At 37.0% G+C, this 20,044-nt stretch overlaps 4 protein-coding genes across 15 annotated transcripts in view; 3 read left to right on the top strand and 1 right to left on the bottom strand.

Annotated features, from left to right (window-relative positions):
* Positions 1-817: 817 nt before the first annotated feature.
* On the top strand, positions 818-5,440 carry LOC122570725 (PI-PLC X domain-containing protein 1-like). 2 transcript variants are annotated; one of them, XM_043733500.1, is made up of 7 exons: positions 818-1,229; positions 1,688-1,807; positions 1,927-2,100; positions 2,454-2,685; positions 2,996-3,346; positions 3,655-3,842; positions 4,345-5,440. In XM_043733500.1, exons 2-7 carry the CDS (start codon positions 1,759-1,761, stop codon positions 4,704-4,706), a joined length of 1,356 nt encoding a protein of 451 aa, XP_043589435.1. In that variant the 5' UTR covers positions 818-1,229; positions 1,688-1,758; the 3' UTR covers positions 4,707-5,440. The 2 variants fall into 2 exon arrangements, with proteins under 2 accessions (XP_043589435.1, XP_043589442.1); XM_043733507.1 differs by having other exon boundaries at positions 1,671-1,807.
* Positions 4,997-8,000, top strand: LOC122570736. The gene is made up of 3 exons (XM_043733521.1): positions 4,997-6,123; positions 6,206-6,493; positions 7,473-8,000. Exons 2-3 carry the CDS (start codon positions 6,368-6,370, stop codon positions 7,818-7,820), a joined length of 474 nt encoding a protein of 157 aa, XP_043589456.1. The 5' UTR covers positions 4,997-6,123; positions 6,206-6,367; the 3' UTR covers positions 7,821-8,000.
* Positions 8,001-8,143: 143 nt separating this feature from the next.
* Positions 8,144-14,131, top strand: LOC122570711 (NPC intracellular cholesterol transporter 1-like). Of its 5 annotated transcripts, none has more exons than XM_043733467.1 (12): positions 8,144-8,663; positions 8,812-9,137; positions 9,609-9,903; positions 10,067-10,176; positions 10,253-10,499; positions 10,585-10,658; positions 10,759-11,206; positions 11,603-11,848; positions 11,967-12,269; positions 12,359-12,923; positions 13,037-13,519; positions 13,597-14,131. In XM_043733467.1, the coding sequence occupies exons 4-12, from the start codon at positions 10,076-10,078 to the stop codon at positions 13,992-13,994; spliced, it is 2,865 nt and encodes a 954-aa protein (XP_043589402.1). In that variant the 5' UTR covers positions 8,144-8,663; positions 8,812-9,137; positions 9,609-9,903; positions 10,067-10,075; the 3' UTR covers positions 13,995-14,131. The 5 variants fall into 5 exon arrangements, with proteins under 5 accessions (XP_043589402.1, XP_043589381.1, XP_043589391.1 ...); XM_043733446.1 differs by having other exon boundaries at positions 9,609-9,982; XM_043733456.1 differs by lacking the exon at positions 9,609-9,903.
* A 1,487-nt stretch (positions 14,132-15,618) lies between these two features.
* LOC122570691 (plexin-A4) overlaps positions 15,619-20,044 on the bottom strand; it is a 430,296-nt gene continuing 425,870 nt past the window's right edge. For all 7 annotated transcript variants that reach the window (XM_043733398.1, XM_043733405.1, XM_043733388.1 and 4 more), the window contains 5 exons: positions 19,770-19,983; positions 19,498-19,681; positions 18,622-19,332; positions 18,377-18,522; positions 15,619-18,291 (listed from right to left, as the gene is read on the bottom strand). In XM_043733398.1, coding sequence (XP_043589333.1) covers positions 18,118-18,291; positions 18,377-18,522; positions 18,622-19,332; positions 19,498-19,681; positions 19,770-19,983 — 1,429 coding nt within the window. In that variant the 3' untranslated portion in view covers positions 15,619-18,117. The remainder of the gene's footprint in view (positions 18,292-18,376; positions 18,523-18,621; positions 19,333-19,497; positions 19,682-19,769; positions 19,984-20,044) is intronic.

The following is a 20,044-nucleotide window of genomic DNA, read 5'->3' as shown; positions in this document are numbered from 1 at the left end:
TTTAATTTTCTAAAATTCACAGTATCGAACGAATGAATAAACTATTTAACCATTCGTGTGTATATTACTACGAAATACTAAACCAATTACGTGTAATCAGAACAGCGCAGGCAAAACATGATATTCTATCAAATAACAATCTCTGCAATTCTATGTCCAACCATTCTATACCAATGAATACAATCCAAAAAGAAAAAATTAATTTCCACTAGATCGAATCTTCCCGTTCGTCCAAAATTATTCGAAAAACACATACCGCGAATGATAAGCAGTTTCGAGAGAAGCCTATGGCTCGAATATACACACCAAGGATACATAGTCGGTGCTCGGTAAACATCATCGAACGCGGAGTAACGATAAATCGAGTCGCCTCGTTGGCTGCACCTGTACCTAATCATCATCCTGTTAGCTCTCACGACTGCCGTCCCTTCCTCCCCGCTTGTTCAGCCACGAGCGAGGGTGATAATTCAATGTAGAATCAGAATCCGTCCCCAAACCCCGGTGAACCGGGATCCGTCGATGCTTGGTGCCCGGCGCGTACTCTCCGATCTGTTCGCCCTCCCTCCGTAGTCGTTGTCTCGAAACTATATATTCCACGGCATACGCAGGAAATGGTGTTTAATGCCGGCGGGTCAGACCGGGTCTGACCCCCGATGGTTGGACGGCAGTCGATAGGATGATCGAACGGTGGACAGAGAAAAACGGAACACGTTGCATCGGACGGGCGACGAGGACAGCCTAGTGGTCCCCACCGAGCAATTGACGTGTCCGAGGAAGTGATGGAAGGATGGCACAATGTGCTTGAATGTCCCATAAGCGAGCAGGTTCTATATTAAACTGGTCCGGTTACGGGTCGTTCGGTTGTCTATCGTTCAGTCACTGGACTGTCTCCAGACGACCGGATCGGTTGGACCAGCAGGATAACGAGCGATCGATTCCTATTCTTCTTCTTCATTGTGTCGCTTCTGTACGGCCTACGATACTCGGTGAATCGATCGTTGTTCGCTTGCCGCGCCGGACGATGAGCCGATCGAGCGGTTTACGATCGCCTTGAAAAGCTGCAGACCAAGAAAGCGACGCGGGAAAGCAGCGACGCTTCCGTGGGCGGGCAACGAAGCGCGACTGAATGCTCGATCGGCCATCGAGAAGCAAGGAGAACCAGGACTCGAGGGACTCCTGGCGATCGACTCGCTGCGTCGGAAGTGGCTCGCGGAGTGTGCGCGCTACGTGTAAGTGCTTTTGCTGTTGCTCTGTTCTTCGGATTCGGTTTTTTTCGTATTTTCATCTCGCTTTTTATTGTTTTCTTTTTTCGTTTCGATTTTGGTTATTCGAATGGTATTAGACTTTGTGGGAATCGTAATTTGAAATCGATACGGTATAGTTATACTAAAAAGTAAAAGAAATTGATGAACTCGTAACAAAAATGACCCTTGTCGAACTTTTGATTCTTTTAAATAATAAGAGATTCTAGTAGTCAGTAGCTAGACTCAAAACACTGTAAAAGTTGATATTATCAAAAAAGTTTCATATTTTAAATAAGAAATCTACATCTTCGTTTATTGTTGAATTAAATTATCTAGTTCTATAGGAACCTTCGCCGAGAGGTTCATAACTTCGATTATTTTTATAATTGAATTTTTATAAATATATAAATTTATTTATAAATATAGGTAATTTATAAATATAGGTAAATCTTTGACGCTGAACGTTGGAGTACGGTTTATACGGGAAGCTTGGATAAAATAGTATCACTCAACGATGCCGAAGGGTGTAATATTGCTGCTTCTTCATTTATTTTGCGATATCGGTGAGAGTAAATCTAAATTTTCTGATTCCTGTGCTTCTCGAATTATGCAATATGTTTAATAACTTGGATCGTGTAATTCGATCGATAAAGATTGCTGACTATAACACTCGTGATTTTAGCATTGGCAGCACAATGCGGAAAAGTATGGCTGACAGTCTCCTCATTGTGGAGACCAATCGCTGCCAGCGACAAGGTGGTCGACGCTGAACTCGAAGTAAATTGGGATCTCGATTGTCCATCGGGCACAGGATACCCAGATACCATCAAGGTGTTCACTGCTGACCCAGCACATAGTAATAAGTTTTGTTTGCTTCTCTTGAACGTCGTAACTCGTGATTCAAGGATTAAATCCTGTCTTATCGATGCTAATTAATCTATAGTTTCGTTATTCCCCTTTCTTTATCTTATTATATTTTTTATTTTCCATAATAATATTTTATTTTCCATAATATTATTAATTTTTATTTTCCATTTCTATGGCAATTACTTTTTATATACGTCATGTGTCATGAATTTATTCAAAAGAAGCTACACGAACCATTCAAGCGAACAAAAGCGTGTATTTTCTTCAATTTCATCGAAGTTTAAAATTCAAAAGTAACCATTTCGATATCGGTCGACGCAACCATCGACATCGCGCTTTCAGATAAAACGGTGAAGCCTAAGCTGACTTTGACTTCGCTGCAATATCCACGCGGTTACTATCGAACGAATATCACCGTGGGTCGTCCACCACTTCCGGGTGGATGGGATACCAAGGATGGCGCGACGCTTCCTGGTCCACATTGCCTGAAACACCATGCTGCCCTTTACAAGGATGGAGTCATCCTTACCAGTTCCTGCTTACAAATCTGGCCAACATGGATGTACGACTTGAGGTAATATACTTATCTTCCATAAGTTTCCAAACATTATTCAAATTAGTTTCTTCACTTGCCAATAAACATTATTCGGAAAGAATATTTCCTCATTAAGAAAATTTATATGAAATTAAAATTAAGAATCTATTTTTTCAAATTGTACTAAAATCATTTTCTTTAATTTCTAACAAATGTCATTGCGAAATTTTTTCTAATAAACATTAGTGGAAGATTTTCTTTTCAATAAATTCTTAAATCTAAATCTTATTAAGGAAGAATATCTTCCTTTACGAAAATTTATATAACAAATATTTCCTATGCTTTTTAGGAGACAATTAGGAAGGCTTCCGATAGGAAGTTTAATGATACCCGGGACGCATAATTCCGGATGTTACAAGCACGGTGACCTGACGAGGCGGGACGCATTTCAAAGATACCTCTTGACACAGGATCGCGATATATGGACACAATTAGTGCACGGTATAAGGTATCTAGACATCAGGGTTGGTTACTATCCGTCAATTCCGAACGGCACTGCCATCGAAGAGGGCAATCACATAAGCAGATTCTGGATCAATCATGATGTCATCCGGATCACCCCTCTCTCGGCCATCATCAAAGACGTGAGAAACTTTCTGAACGTCGCTAGGGGAGAAGTGGTCATCATGGATTTTCATAGGTAAATTGGCGATATAATGCAATACTGACGACTTACGGATCAATAATACCGAGAGAACAATTCGGTGCTCGTGATGCAAATTGATTTCAAATGACTATGAAATTGAGTGCAGTAGGTCAACATATTTATATCGTGTATTTAACAATTGAAAGAAAATATTTTATTCCAAAGTCGTATATGACCTTATTGTAGGGTAAGAATTGAGAGAAAAATTGGAATAATATTTGGCGATATTTATATAGTAGAATAACTGTATATTTTATAGTTGGAGGGAAACGATATTCAACATGGAATTGTGTTACTTTTAGATTTCCTGTGGGATTTGAAGATAGACCGAGTAGGCATCGTCGATTGGCCATGATCCTCTTGCGAGAATTCGAAGGCTTGATCCTAAAACCCGATAGAGGGGTCGAAGGTCTGGGTCCGACCTTGAATGATATTTGGACCGGAGGGAAACGCTTGATAATTTGCTACGGCGACAAGCACACCGTTAATGGTAAATTTACTATCAACCTCCGTCCAATGAAATTACCTAGATCAATATGCAGATTCATCCAGATATAAAAATTGACTTAATGAAAATTCTAATTTTACTTGAATTTTATACAGTTGGTCATAAAAGCACTTGATCATATTAGATATTTAGAACATTTTACCAAAAATTATAAAATACTAAAAAAAGGGAGACTACAAGAAATCTATTCTCTACGAATATTTATTATTCTTCTCAACATTAGTTGTTCAATATTTTCAAAATAAAATAGATTATATTGCGAAAAATTATACTTTTTAAAAATACCTTTTCAGCCAGCTGTACTTAGTTCATCAGGTATTTTATTTTAACATACACTTTATATATATTATAACATATACTTTGCATTATTTAAATATCCAAAAGAAGGATTTTAGAAATATAGTGTGCACAGTACTCGTTCTTATTTTCAATATCATTTCAATTTTATATCGCGAATCGTACTTGTGAATCAATTTTATTCTAGAATACGACTGGCTGTGGCCAACGATGTCTCAAGCCTGGGGCAATCAACAAACGGTAGAAGGGCTGTTCAAATATCTGGAGAAAGTTATCATGGGTCCGAAGAAGTCCCGGAACAGTCAAAATCCATTGTGGGCGGTGATGGCGGAATTAACACCGTATCCGCTAGACATAATCTTCAATTTATCCGGCGGACTGCGGCAGATGGCCGACTCGGTGAACAGAAATCTCACGTACAAGTTTCAAGAGGAATGGTGGAAGGAAACGAACATCGTCGCGACTGATTTCTTCCTCGGAAATAATCTGATCGACGTGTCGATACAGGCGAATATTAAGAAGAGCAACATCGCCCAGTGGCGTTTGTAACGTGACAGTAAATTCGCATACTCTACGAAGATTTCACTTTAATTAGATGCTATTTTCTTGGTGGGAGGAAAAGTGCGGATCATGTGAAGTTTTTCGAACTTCCTTTAGAAATGATTCAAATTCTATTAGATTGTCCAAAAAGTTTCTTTCGTTTTATAAGGAAATAATATACGCATAATGTTTTTTGTTTTATATTAGTTTATTCAATTATGCACGAACATAATAATAGAAATAGAACGAAATGGATCATACCCAATGCAATAAAACAGAAATCGTTGTTCATCTATTATCACCTTATGAAACGAAAGAAACTTTTCGGACAACCTAATAATTAAAAATACGATAATTGATCGAATTATTTTTTGCAATAAGTTTCCTAAGCCATTTCTAGCGAAAAGATTTTTAAATTTATTATTTGATAGAGCATTCTATGAAAATATTCAGGAAAATATAGATGTTTATTAAATTTATTCGGATTATTTAAACTGATAATTATCTTTGAAATGCGAAAGATCAAGAAGGAGGAAGTATAAGGAAGAATAGAAATGCTTAGGGGTTAAAGGGATAAAACCGGCAGTAATTTCTTTTTAAGGAATTATAAATTACTGATTAATAGTTTCTTAATAGATCGGATTCATCGATTGACCGTGATAAAGAATCTTAGGATAACTGTTGTACGAGACATGTACATTAAAAGCTCTTAAATGGAAGTATCAATACATGTACTAACGAGAGGACATGCTTTTATCTCTCTTATAGCGGCGGTCAAAATGTTCTGGTTGAGCTAACAAACAAAATTTTATTTTCCAAAATTGAACTCAACGATATAACAAAACTATATAACAACCGGATACTTTCGATAGTTACTATCACTATATTTAATATTCTCAAGATTTCAAACAAAAAGAATATGTAGAGTTCGCTATACGTTTGCTCAATCAACGTTTCACACTTTCAAAAATCATCAAGCCAATCTCACATAACACGAAAACTTCACAAACTCGCATTTCTCAGCATCGTGTCAGCACGAAGCTATTCAATTCAACTGCGGAAACTTGCTGCACGAACCACGTGTCCTACAATTCCCGAACTTTTTAACGCGGCCGTGTTTCCATCGAGGAAAATAAACGAGTTCGTTCGAAACAAATGCCGCGACGTTTCCGAAACGTGCTCCAGCGAAGAATCAGCGCGGCGCGCATCGATTTGACTTCCAAATGGGACTGTAGAAAGCGAGATCACGTTCGGGACACCGGTTTTCGAGGTAGTCAGTCGTCTGGTAGCAGCGAACGACAACGAATCCATGCGAAGTGAATTTTAACACGGCTCCATCCGTCGATTCCTCTCGTTTAACCGACTTTCCACTCGCGTAGTCGCGTTCATACTAATTTTGAAGTACGCCTCGTGTTTCGATACTTTGGTACATTCTTACTCTTTCTTTTTTTCTTCTTTCTTTTTTGTGTTTATTTATCTCCGTCGTTCGTTGACCACTATTATCGTAGCTTTATCACGACACTGATAAATGGTCCCCTTCTTGCTCGTCGAGATACGGAATGGCGCACGCAATGAGATGAATGAAACGTTAAGGAAACAACGAGCTACGTCGACCATTCTTCGCGTTTTCTTTCTCGGTACGAAGCCAGCTGGACGGCTAACGTGAAACAATGGAGAACAATCTTGCGAACAAGGTGAAAGAGCTGTGGGTCGTTTACGTTTGGTGGTCATGCGTTCTCATTCTGAAGATGAACGCCCTGACGTGGTTCACTGGGCGAATGCGAGCCACCAGACGGGTAAAATATCCTTATTTTCCTCATATAATCCTTATTTTGATCTAGCATTAGATATCAATAAAAAATCTGTCTGGTGATTTATAATCTCTTAGCCGGGAGATACGGACGTATGTGATAATTTATCATTCGAATATCAATCTCTTCGACGTAATAATTTCTTTATTCCTAATCTTCTATATGTGTGTTAAAACTAAATTATATTATGTTTACATGGATGGCTGGCTGACAATCATGGAAATAATTTTAAAGATTTTTAAAAACCAAAAAGATAATTTAGTTCAGTGTTATTTTTCCTAAAACAGTATTCTACGTTTACTATTGTAAGAAATTCATTATACATATTTTTCCTACATCATGAAAATATATCATGATAGAGATTAAAGTTATTATAGAAATATATGATTAAATTTAATTTCTCAAAATCATCACTTGTATACCAATACGATTTCTATTCTGCCATATGTCTAAGTGTCAACTGATTAATGGATTTAAGAAATCAATAACGTTTGATCTTCAATAACGTAGCTATAACGATAAGAATTCTAGTATAAATATTACCACTTAATATCTTTTCTGCGTCTGTATGTGTATGACGAAGTATATTCAAGATACACTGCTATCTCTTGATGAGATTTTTCGTTATCGAATATTATAAAATACATATTTCCTGTCTTATCAAAATTACCTAACAGACAAATCAGAGTTAACATACATTTAAAGATTTCAAAGTTCTTAATTGACATCAATAAGAACACGAAATACTTTTCATCATACCATTATTTATATTACGCCACGCCGCTTATCGTGACGGAAGTAATTCCGAACGTGCTTAAGCACTTGTTTACATACGTATTTATGTTCTTGGCAAAAAGTGTAGTCTGATTATCGAAGGAGAGATCATTGATAATAGATTTTCTTTAACGTAATAATATTTACAAGTCCATAATTGGAACGCGTCGTTTTGATCGATTTTTCACAGGTGATTCACAGCGAGGAGGACAAAATGTGGTTGGCAGGTACCGACATAATTTTATGTCCGACCGGAGGCGGTCACGAGGACGTGGTTCGCGTCAGAAATGCACATCAACACGATCTTGGAATTGTAATCCCTTATCTGCTAATTGCACCGATATGGCTGACTACGTCACCGCTGTTTCTTATGGCTAGATTGATTTTACCCGCTTTTGCAGTAGTTAACATATTACGTACGTTGCTCCACATTAAATTCGTGGACCTACATCGTTATTGCATAACAATTCTGTCCACCTCGGAACTTTGCATTCTAACTTACATGTCCGTCGTATCTGCGTTTTACTACGCATCCTGATCTCGATGTAGTAATATACGTATTTCCTGCAGTTCTAGAAACGTGATCGTTGCATTTTGATACGATAAGTAGCTGCAGCGTTCAACGTGTCTCGTGTCGCATAAATCAGTAAATGTAGATGTTATGATCAGTGCGGTTTATAAAGGTTTCTTTAATAAAATTGAAATGTGAAAGAACAAAGTTTTTATGTCATATTTTATTTTGTATTTATTGAAGATTTTTTTTGTAAAATATTCGGAAATTTTATATTTATATGTAAAATATTTCGAGATATTTGTACCATCTATATGTGACACAATAAACAGTTTTTAATAGACGTTTTACGTACAGGCAAGTAAATGAAGGAAAATATTGATATAATAGGTCAAAGAGAATATTTAATTTATGTAATTTAATTTATTTAATACAATAAAGATGCAGTTATAATCAATGTAGAAGTACAGCGCGTATTTGACCCCGTGTTCAATACGTGTCTATTAGTGTCCAATAACTCTCATTATTAACACAAGCTAGTAGCAAAAATGCAAATCTGGTCTATAAAACGTCACAAATGATAAGTAAAATTCTTAACCAATTCTTTTCACAGTCACAATTTAAGATGTTTTCTTTAGTTTTTATACAAAGAATAACGTGATTGTAGCACATTATAAAATCTCTTGAAGTATCCGGATAAGATGCACGTTACACAATACTCGTTACAAAAACAAATCTTCAGTTCTTCTAACGATCTATCAACTTCCTGTTCTAGTCCAATTACAGTGTTCTTCGTCATGCTACTTTTTCAATGCGTGAATTAACAACCGATAAACCAGAATATATATCGTCATTTATGGAACTAAGATGGTAACTTTATTTTAATTTATTTGGCAGAGAAATTAAGACAATGCGCTGCGCTTCATCAGTCATATGTCGTGCACTCTTCTGATTACTAATTCGTAATTAGACATGAAAGAAACCGCAGAAGAAATTAATTATAGTTATTGTTTCACAGACAGCATGTGCACATGCAACTGCACATGAGAGCCGCGATCATCCTGCTTATTCGAGTTTCGACTGCTAACGTACTGAAAGCGAACACTGCCCCGGTGTGCAATATCTTCGTTATCATTGGATTTAATTGATAAGTATTTAGCCTGTCTAGATTATGACGTGTTCGTTATGTTACGTCTTTGAGATCAATAGTCAGTTATTAAGTTAATTTTGAGTGCAACCTGTTCAGATTCGTAGAGCAAAGCGTCATAGTCGTGACTCAAGTGGCAAGAAGTACGAGTGATACTTTAAAGAATCGATCTCAGTAGAAATCGCGTAGTGCTCCTGGTAAGTTCTCTTCCTTTGTAATTTTCCATATTACACGGAAATTGTGAAGGTTGGGGTTAGTCATCTATATTGAAATAGAGTGCAAATTATAATGCAAAGCGACAATGCAAATATTTGTGTTAGACATTTTAATATCTTCATTTTTTATATATTTAGATTGTAATATATTCTTATTAATAGTATATTCTTATAAATGTTCTCTTAACAGCAAATCTAGAAATTATTTGCATCTTGAATTTAATATGTTCTTAATTGGTTACATCATTACAATTTCTTAGAAAATCTAGATCTTACAATGTTTATTCATTCAAAACCGGTATACACGTCAATCCTAGTTCTAAAAACTTGACAAAGAAATAAATGTGTACATGTAGATATGATCCTTTCTAGACCTCGTTGGGACTAAAACACAAAATCAGTGTATAGAAACGGTAACATACAAATTTTTAATTTAATTTTTCTTTTAAATAGATACTTTTTATTAACCATCGATGCATGTAATTCCGTTGTCCACTCGTATGATAATTTACATTAGACGATAGTTACGCGCGCTGATAGCGTAACGTCTATCAGATGTAACCTGATGCAGCGAAACGAGGGATAAGTTGAGAAGGGTCACTATGGATAGTGACAGTCGATTGTTCGCGGAGCTAGATAAAAGTTCCGTGCACAAATTGCTTCAAATGGAAGTGTTCGTCTTTGATTGTATATTTTTCTTTACATTTCTATATCTATTCGTGTACTTAATCGGCCGCCAAATTTAGAGGTTAGGTATATATTGTCCTTCACCCGTTGCGATTATAAAGCCGTAACATCGGATTACGAACGGAATTATTCGTTTTGAGGTGATTCGATAAGGTTTACGCTTATTGCGCGTAAAATTCGATCATGATTCGAAGAGAAATCATGGTGCTGTGATTCGATTTCAGCGTAAAGAAATGGAGATAGAAGAGAGAATAGTTCGTAAACGGTCTTTTCGAAGCTTTCTGCAACGCATACCACAGCGTTTGTCAGAAGTGGTGGAACATTTTTTCTATAGGTAGGTCTGATAATATGCCCTCTGAGTAATATAAGAATTCTTTGTTGTCACGTACTTAGTTTGTATCTTTTTTCAGACTCGGGTTGCGAATTGCTCGACGACCGTTGAAATGGATAATTGGAAGTACTGTGATAGTTTTAATTTCTCTTTCTGGCTTATATTTTTTTCATCAAGAAAAAAATCCTGTGAAATTATGGGTTCCACAGGACTCTGACTTTGTTCGTGACACAGAATGGATGTTCGAACAATTTGAACAGGGTTTGAGAATGGAGAATATGATATTAACTGCTGATGATGTATTAGAACCAGAAGTTCTTGCAAGAGTACCTACTTTTACTTATATATTTTATTGTAGTAAGGTTTCACTATGCGTATAATATACATTTCAGTTTGTTTAAATTCTTTCAGCTAAATGGAATAACAAAGGAGGTTATTTCTGTACAAACTTCTAATCAAATTGCATGGACAGATGTATGTTTCAAGTAAGCATTCTTCTGTGCATGTTATTGAACAAGCTTTATTTTATGGATACTATAAGATTTGCCAAAAACCAAAACTAATTTCTCTTTGTTTAATGAATAGAGTACCTGTCATATCAGGTATTGTACATAGAAAAAAGCGCAGCGATCAACTGCTGACTGATGATTTCTTTGAAATTGAACCAGACAAACAAATTAATAACACTGTATTCGAACCTGCAGTTCATGTTAATCCTGAGCTCTATTGTAATGTAGTAAACAATTTGCCAAAAGCTTGCCTTTTAAGCAGTATCTTGGATATATGGGAATATGACACTAATGTGATTCTCCATAAAACTAAGGAGGATATTATTAAAGATATAAATACCATAAAAATTAGTCCCACATTGGGCCATCCACTAAATTTTACAGAATTATTGGGTGGTATAACAAGAGATGAAGAGGGTAAAATTATCTCAGCCACAGCAGTAAGAACACAATGGGCAGTTAATGTAAACTTTTCAAAAGTGGATATGAATAATTTTGGCAACGATGTTGGAACAGCTGATTGGGTAAGGTAAGTTTATAAAAAGGCCTAAATCATGATCTCTAAATGTTTTAAATAGTTTTGAATTTACAAAAGTCTTATAGAAATATTATTATTGAACAGCTTATAATGTGTACATTATATATCATATACTTTAAATGTTTTATATGATTTAGGCCTTGCTTTATTCTTGAAATGATTTTTTCAAGATCAACATTAAAATGTCGCTTTTTTTGATAAAAAAAATTGTAGATTATTTATAATATATATTTTGTAACATTTAGATCTTTTTTTATTTAGATCTTTATTTAGATTTATTTAGATTTATTTAGATCTTTGACAGAGTCAATATAAGTTCTATATATTTTGCTTCGTATATATTATAACAATATTTGGATTAAAAATAACATTTTATTTCTAGGCAACAGATGATGTATTACAGTGGGAGCTATCCTATTTGGATATATTGCACGAAAATGCAAGAATTTTAAATAATGAAAAAAATGTAAATAATACATTAGCTATCTGGTATGATGCTGGTAGAAGCTTTGGTGATGTTACATTTGTAACAATGTTCGGAAATATTGGTATATTATCAATAGGATTCATTTTAATGTTTTTCTACGTTCTAGTCATATTCTCGGATTACAATTGGGTGGGATGGAGAGTAAGTACTATATTAAACTTTCCTTGATATAAAAAGTTGGAATATGAATGTAGATCTTCATAGAAAGATTTTATAAGAAGCACAAATTTTAAATTTTACAAAATACAATTTTCTTCAGGTCTATCTCACAATTGGCGGTCTTTTGTGTGTGGGTGGTGCTTTTATAGCTTCAATCAGTGTGTGCTCTGCTCTTGGGATTTCGTATGGACCTGTGCATACTTCTTTACCTTTTATGTTGTTGGCTCTTGGAATAGACGATAATTTTTTAATAATGGCATCTTGGAAAGAAATACATACACACAAGTTGAATCAAAATAAGCCACTAGAAGAAAGAATAGCTTTAATGTTAGGACATGCAGGCTCGGCTATTATTATTACTTCTCTTACTGACGTTGTTGCCTTTATTATCGGTGCATCCACAGTAAGATTGAATTGACATTTAACTTATTACATAGATGAAAGGTATGTATGTATGTGTGTGTATATATTAAATTTTATATATAATTCTAGATATTGCCATCCCTTCAATCATTCTGTATTTACGCGGCGGTTGGAGTGCTACTGACGTTTTTATTTCAAGTCACGTTTTACATTGCCTTTTTTACCGTCGATGCCCGACGAATCGAGAATAAAAGAAATTCGATACTACCTTGCATCGTTCATGAAAACTTTGTACAGAAATTCACTAGTCCGCAAGAAGAACTTCCCGCCAAGTTGATAAATAAATTATATTCAAATATAATTCTAACAAAACCCGGAAAGATAATGATAGTATTAATAACAATAGTTACAGTATCGGCTGGAATTATGGGTACATTAAAATTGGAACAATGGTTTGACCCAGGCTGGTTTATACCAAGCCATTCGTATCTAAGTAAATATATTGACGTACGGCGCACTCAATATCCCGAACATGGTTACGAAGCAATGATTCTTATGGGAGATTTTAATTATACCGCCGAGTTTCCAAAGCTAATAAATTTGGCTGAGAGATTTGGAAATTTATCAACGATACAAAGTATAAATTCTTGGCCCAGTGATTTTGTCAAATTTGTCTTGGAATATTTTCAAAAAGGTTGGCAATATTTTTTATCATTGCAACAATAATAATTCAAAAAGAAACTATAAGAAACAAATCAATAATATATTTTATAAATGAATATATATATATAATATTTTAATTAACAGATTTAAGATATGAAATACTAGAAGACGTGGAATTCCGAAAATATCTATCCAAGTTCCTATTTAGTCGAAATGGAGGCAAATATCAACGGAACTTTCGTTTTGAAAAAAGTTTAACGTGCGGTGAAAGTACTGCACCGATTTTAGTAGCTACTATAGATTTTACCTTTAAACGATTCTATGGTCCTCATCAATGGATCCCGGCGATGGATGAAAGTAAACAGGTGGCACATGATGCTGGAGTCAATGGTTTCGTCACAGTCTGGAGCGAAGTATTCAGCTTGTGGGTCACTGACAAACTAATCGCTCAAGAAGTTCAGCGTAATGTTTTCTTGGCTTTGATTTGTGTCATGGGAATGACAGGGTTACTGATCGCTGAGCTGCAGACATGTTTCTGGATCTTTTTATGCGTACTTCTTACACTTTTGAATGTTTGCGGATTCATGTACTTTTGGGGTTTGACAATAGATATTGCATCTTGCATTGGTGCGTAATCAGTTTCTTTGATAATTTCAACATAACACAATTTTTTCAACACTATTATATTAATTCTTGTTTTCCAGGTTTGGAATTGGGCATTGGATTATGTGTGGATTACGCTGCTCACGTTGCACATGCATTTATAAATGCTGCGAGTGTAAGCGGAAATGAAGATCGCACAAAAAGAGCACATATCGCGGTGAGGTACATTGGAGCAGCGGTTGCATACGGTGCTGGCTCGACGTTACTTGCACTTTCCATGATGGTATTCTCGGACAGTTATGTGTTCCATGCGTTTTTAAAGATTTTTGTTTTGGTAATATTGTTTGGTCTCTGGCACGGATTATTTCTTCTGCCTGTTATATTAAGCACTATTGGACCAGGAAGTCTACGATTACACAAAGAACCAGAATCTCCAGAGAAGGTGGAGGATACAGACGACACCGTTACTAGTCCCCTAAATAAAGAGACGGAGAGTTAAACAGAACGCCTAAGATGATTCTTTATCAATAATATTTATTTTTGGTTCAATAAACATACAAAATTATTACACTATCCGTACTATTAATCACACATTTATACAAAAATAATAATAATAAAGATCGGATAACTTAAAAACGGCATTATTTATATATATATATATATATATTTATCTAATATATTAAGATTAAAAAAACAAGTACAAAATAATGTAGCAAGGTTGATATAGATTTATTAATAATAATTATTGATCGGAAAGGAACATGACTATTATAAACGTAACGTAATCGTGTTGCTGGATGCATTATCTTTTTTTTGTTTTGTATGTATAATCATAATTAATGTTTATGACGTAAAAATGAGCGGCGAGGGAGCGACCCCGGATTGATTGGCAAGCTCCCTCCGCTGCCTCTCTCAGTCTTACACAGTCCACAAACATTCATGCAAATCTTTCATTCGAATGATCTGTCATTCTCAGTCTTTCTTATTTGTCATCTCACTCTGTACCAATGGTCTCGCTTCCTCCTTTTATCGAGACCATTTTTTTGACGTAAGATCAATCTTACCTCCACGAGCAGAGACAAAGCAAACAAGAAGACCTAAATATATACTCATACGTACACGGGCATCCTTCGACAAAGACATTCGATTTGAGGCGTACGTTCTCTCTCCAAATACGATTCAGCATACACGGTAGTAGACTGCCGGGGCAGCAAGCCACGCACGAACGATACGGCGATACACATCTCCTTACTTAGTTCGAATTTTACAAATTGGGATCGTACATTCCATAATTAATGAGGAACCATCGATACAATAATAATATTTACTTAGCAAAACGTGCCGATCGGTAGTGTGGCGAAGGACGCGTGATGTGTGAGCACAGTTAAACGCGTTACGAAGGGAGGGGAATTTGATGATAATAACGATGATATTGGTGGTGGAAGGGGTGATAAAGTTGGCGCAGGAGGACGTTGGTAGAAGGGAGAGGCGGGTTCTCCTTCGTTTCAAAGGCTGATGATGACTGAGCAAAGAGGGAGATTGATTGAACGTTTCAAGGAAATTGCACGTCTGCTTACCAGGAGTTCAAGGTACACGCACTTTATAGGGATACACCATGGGAAAGACACTCAGGGCAGACACTGATATAGAGACTAGGCTACCGACTATATGTATACCTATCTAAACGTGTAATTAGCGTACGCACCGCGTACACCCGGTACGCCCGCACTCCGCCCTTTCGGGTTGTTTTTATTTTTTGTTATTATTTCTTTTGTGTTTCAATAAGTAAGCACGTGTACTTACATGTTTGTTACACGCGCTCCTGTCCCTCACTTTCTATTTGTCTTTCTTGCTCTCTCTTCTCTCGCTGTCTCCTTCCTACTCGTATGTCTCACTTTCCCTTTTTTTTCTTTTCGATCTCCTCCCCTTTTCGTTTTGTTTAAATTATTATTATCATCGTTTTATTACAATCAGCGATCGCGTCGTAGTCGTGCTTTTATAGTAAACGCTATGTAGTCTTTATTACTCAAGCTTATGCCCAAAAATCTACCAGAGGCACTTTGGGTTTATTAGTACCATTTGAAGTCGGCGTGCGCGGGGGAGGGCGCTGCGAGTCCTTTGTCTTTTTTTGTTAATTTTTTCATTTATTTATTTATTTTTGTCATTTGTAAGTGATACAGCGACTGAACAACGTGAGTATCTTCTCGGTTTTCTTCTCGTGTTCCTCGACTTGGCGGAGTACCCTGTCTGTGATCCATTTTTTTCTTCTGTATGTCTCACGTACGTTCGCCGCTTTTTAATTTACGCACCCATTCATTCCCCCTCCCCCGTTCCTTTCCCGTAGCCTACCAACTCCGCATTTTTTCCTGCTGCCTTTCCTTCCCACACACGGTCTTCCGATGTTTTTTGAGCAATAAATACTTTCTCCACTGACAACTGCACATTGAATTGACGCACGGGACACTCTCACGCATACACAAACAACACTCATTCGCTACCAGCCGCTCGCGTTGACAGAACTCACGAAGGTTGATCCTATTCGAACACCTTCGGCGATATGAATTCTTTTACGATAGTCTCGATATTTTATCGAAACTAACCTACGCGGAATCGAGAAGTCTTATCATGTGACGAAACACCTCATTGGGTTTCGATGTGCGTTTGTAAAAGTGGTTCGTTAATAGTACGATTAACTTGGAAGAAATGATATAGCGAAGATTATGAAGATTCCTAGCGAAGGGTTTTCGAAAACGATGATACCAGGTTTGATCCCTCTCTCTCTCTCTCTATACATATGTATATAGATTAAAACGAACGATTTATACGATTCGACTCATTTGAAAATGGCGTACAGATAAAATACTCCTAGAACAAAGAGGTTTTTCGAGCGCTGTCTATCGCGAACGGCTCCCGACCACTCTCATCTGCATCAATTGTTTTAAACTTTCATCCATACCAATATGGCTACATCCACAAAGTTTAATGTTACGCTTTAATTAATGATTATCAATTCATATCAATTCAATATCAATGTATTACAATCAGACAATACTCAACAGTGATCGTTATTCATTATATATTACAATAATTAAGAGTGACAACAACATGACGACGGAGGCGTTGAAGCATTACAAGGGAGAAGAGAGAGTGGCACAATGTGATTTCTTAGGAATGATGAGAAAGAGTAGAAGAGGCGCCGATAGTGGACATCTTTACTACATGTAATACAAAGAGAGGTAATTGATGACACGAGGACAATGAGGGATTTTTTTTCTGATGAACATGAATTGCGCGACAATGATCAGGTGAACATCAGGTGATGGATGCACGACGATGAGAACGAACGATTAATGATAAAATGGAACAATGAGCTGGAGACCAAGGAGGGGAAGCACGCACACTCAACACAACCGTCACATCGAGCTGGCCTCGCGCGCGGCCATAGTCCATAGATTAATACCTATCAACTAATACACAGTCTGTCTCCGATTTCGCGGATGACTCTTTCCTTTTTTTTTTCGTTTTGGATGCATGTAAGTATAAATAATACGCGTAATGCATGGCGTACGTACAGTATGGCATCCTGCTCAATCAATGACGGTCGAAGCTCACGTTTACAAATTTTGGACGAAAATTGCTATCGCGACGCCTCTGTTTCTTCATTTTCCTTTTCTTCTTGCTCGTTCTTTCTCTTCTCGTGCAACGATTAATCGCCGCGAGAGAAATATCTCGGTATCGGCGCCTATACTGTACGCGCGCTCGTTCTTCGGATACTGCATATACATACACACATACTTTGCGCCGGTATAAAGTGTATATATGTACACATATACATACGACATACCATCCATGTATATATAATATACCCATATTGTTTAATTAATCATCGTTAATCGTTAATTATCTTATTTATTAAAATTCGTCAGTTCATAATTCAAAAAAATTTCAGCTAGTAGCGGTGGATGGAAATGTTTCTTCGTTAAAAATCGCCGATCTCCGATAGCGGCGGCAAATATCGACCGTTTTAAACACATTTACAAGTTATCGGTTTGATCGGCTGATTCGTTCACTCACTTATAACACTAATGTTCTATTATTTTTTTCGTTCGTTTTAAAACCCTATCCGCCGGCGGTCGCGGCGTGTGAATCGTCGTCACGACGATTTCATAGCACGCGAAAAATTTTTCAGTTTTCATTTCGTATGTGGTTGCGTGGCCGCCGGGTGGTGTGGTTGCACATCGATAATTCTATTACAATTAATCGTGATTTTGGTATTTTATGTACAATTATGCGTGACAATGCGCCGTTGTGATTATTGCCACACCTGCCAACCAGCGACCAAATTCAGAAGACTTTGTCACAAAAACACTTCAGTCCTCGTAGACATTTTATATTTCTCCCGTTCGAACAGTTTAGCGGTCCATTGTGCAATTTCTTCTTGTATTAATAATTCGCGTACTAAGCTGAGATAACTGGCTTGCACGGAAACCTGAGACGATCGATTACAACATAGGCCAGTCCTCTTGGTGCTTCATTAAGAGTACCTAACTGCGGTAGAGTATTCAGCAGGGTAACTCTTGGCGGGCGGGCTTTGTCATATGCTTCATAGAGTTCATGGTACATCAGGGGTTATCCGCCGCCATTATATTGTGTACCTGTTCGAGTTTGTATGCCAATCTCTGCTTCTGTGAAAACTCGTCCTCCTCCAAAGTAACTATCAGTTGTTCGTTGTATTTACCCGCGTACGTGTATAATTCGTACAGGGCACAATTCGTGTTGAACTCCGTCGTATGCAACTATAACAAGGAAAAGAGAAAATGAGAAAATAAGAATTGGCAATAGCTATAATTTTATTAGAATCGCAAAAAGAAAAATACATACCCTAGACTCTTCGGCAAGCATGGCGTTCATATCTTGATCGGATATGGCTGGCATCACTTTGATATCTGCATAATAACGTTCTACCCACTCTTTGTACACTGGAATGTCCTTTGCGTAAAGTAGTTTAGAACTCGGCGAGTCCTTGCCTATAAATAAAATTTAAAAATGAAGATAACCATTAACATGTTCAAAATTCAAGGAAAAAAAATCCATAGAAGTTAAACTGTCAAACAGATAATACATACCTAATCTATGATCTGAAGTGGAACAGCTGTCCATGAATGTTTGCGCGACGACGGACAGACACGAATCCACGATGTTCGATTTGTGTATATCGAAGATGAAATTCGGATTCTTAATCAGATTCACCCAAAACCTGAGTGGGAGCGAATTGCTCTTCCATGTGTGAACGACTTCAGGATCGGATATGCCGTGCTGCAGTGCTTGGTCGTCCATAAAGTCAAACATGTATTTGATCGCGAGGGGAAGAGCTGATCCTCGATGGGCAGTGCTAAAGATTGTTTCAAACAGGTCATCAACGAACTTTTGAAGTGTACCCTTCGTGGCTAGTAGCCTCGTTAGATAGATTTCTGACACCATTTTGTTTCCACGGTCTCCCTCCTTTCGTGCATCGGAGTCATGATGCTTGACAAGATGCCAACATTTCAAACCACCGTCATGATTCTGATTTAACGGCGATGTGGCACGGGAGAGCGGTGGACTGGCTGAACTGAATTTACTAAGATTCAGGGTTTCGTATTTGTGCGATTTGTCCGTCTTCTCGGAGAGGATCGATAGATTATAGATTGACGATTGTTTGGAGACTAAGTTGAGCGATGCTCCGTCTGGTACCCTATAATGATTCAGCGTATTTCGTTTCTTCCACTCGCCTTCCGTTTTTGTCGTAGAATCTTCATCATAGAGGATCAATCTACCGGATGCTCCAGTTCGCCATTCTGTTACAGAAATTATGTATTATATTAGATATATATTACTTACATTGTCTGTTAGCAAGTGTTAGGTCACCTACTGGTTATATTTATTCGAAAATTTTAACTTTAATTACGTTAGCGTCTTATGACAATGTACATAATGTTACATTTAAAAGTTTCGAATCTCACCAAGATCAAGATCATCCTTCCTTGGTCTTTGGCTGTAAGGCGTGGCTCTGTAGATTGTATCCAACGCCTTCTCCTTCACTTGAGATATCGTATCACAGTCGAGAACTTTTACTGGAACATTTTCTGTGTTTGGATCCATACCGCCGACGAAGACCGTTTGTTGAGATATAGACACGTAGACCGTCTAGAAAATCAATTTAAAAATTATATTAAAGAGAAAGTCGTGATAGGAAAAAGAAATTATGAAGATTTATTGAAATCAACAATTTTACCATTGGTTTGAAGTCAATGGACTGTCTGATCAGCTTCTCTTCCGATAACGAATATCGTGCTTCAGATGTAATTGCATCGACGGGACCCTTATCGACTTGTTGTTTTACTGCACGAAATAGTACATACAATGGTTCTCCAGCACATTCTCGCATAAACTTGTACAGGAGGAAAGTGAACCAAGCTGACAACATCTTTTCAGCGACGCTTTCCGTTCTGAAACATAAATGAAGTAGCATTATCTCTCTACAATTATTCTACAATTGTGATAAATATT

The sequence above is a fragment of the Bombus pyrosoma genome, linkage group LG1 (genome assembly GCF_014825855.1).
Source record: "Bombus pyrosoma isolate SC7728 linkage group LG1, ASM1482585v1, whole genome shotgun sequence".
Taxonomy (NCBI): Eukaryota; Metazoa; Arthropoda; class Insecta; order Hymenoptera; family Apidae; genus Bombus; species Bombus pyrosoma.
This window is presented reverse-complemented; position numbering and strand designations above follow the sequence as displayed.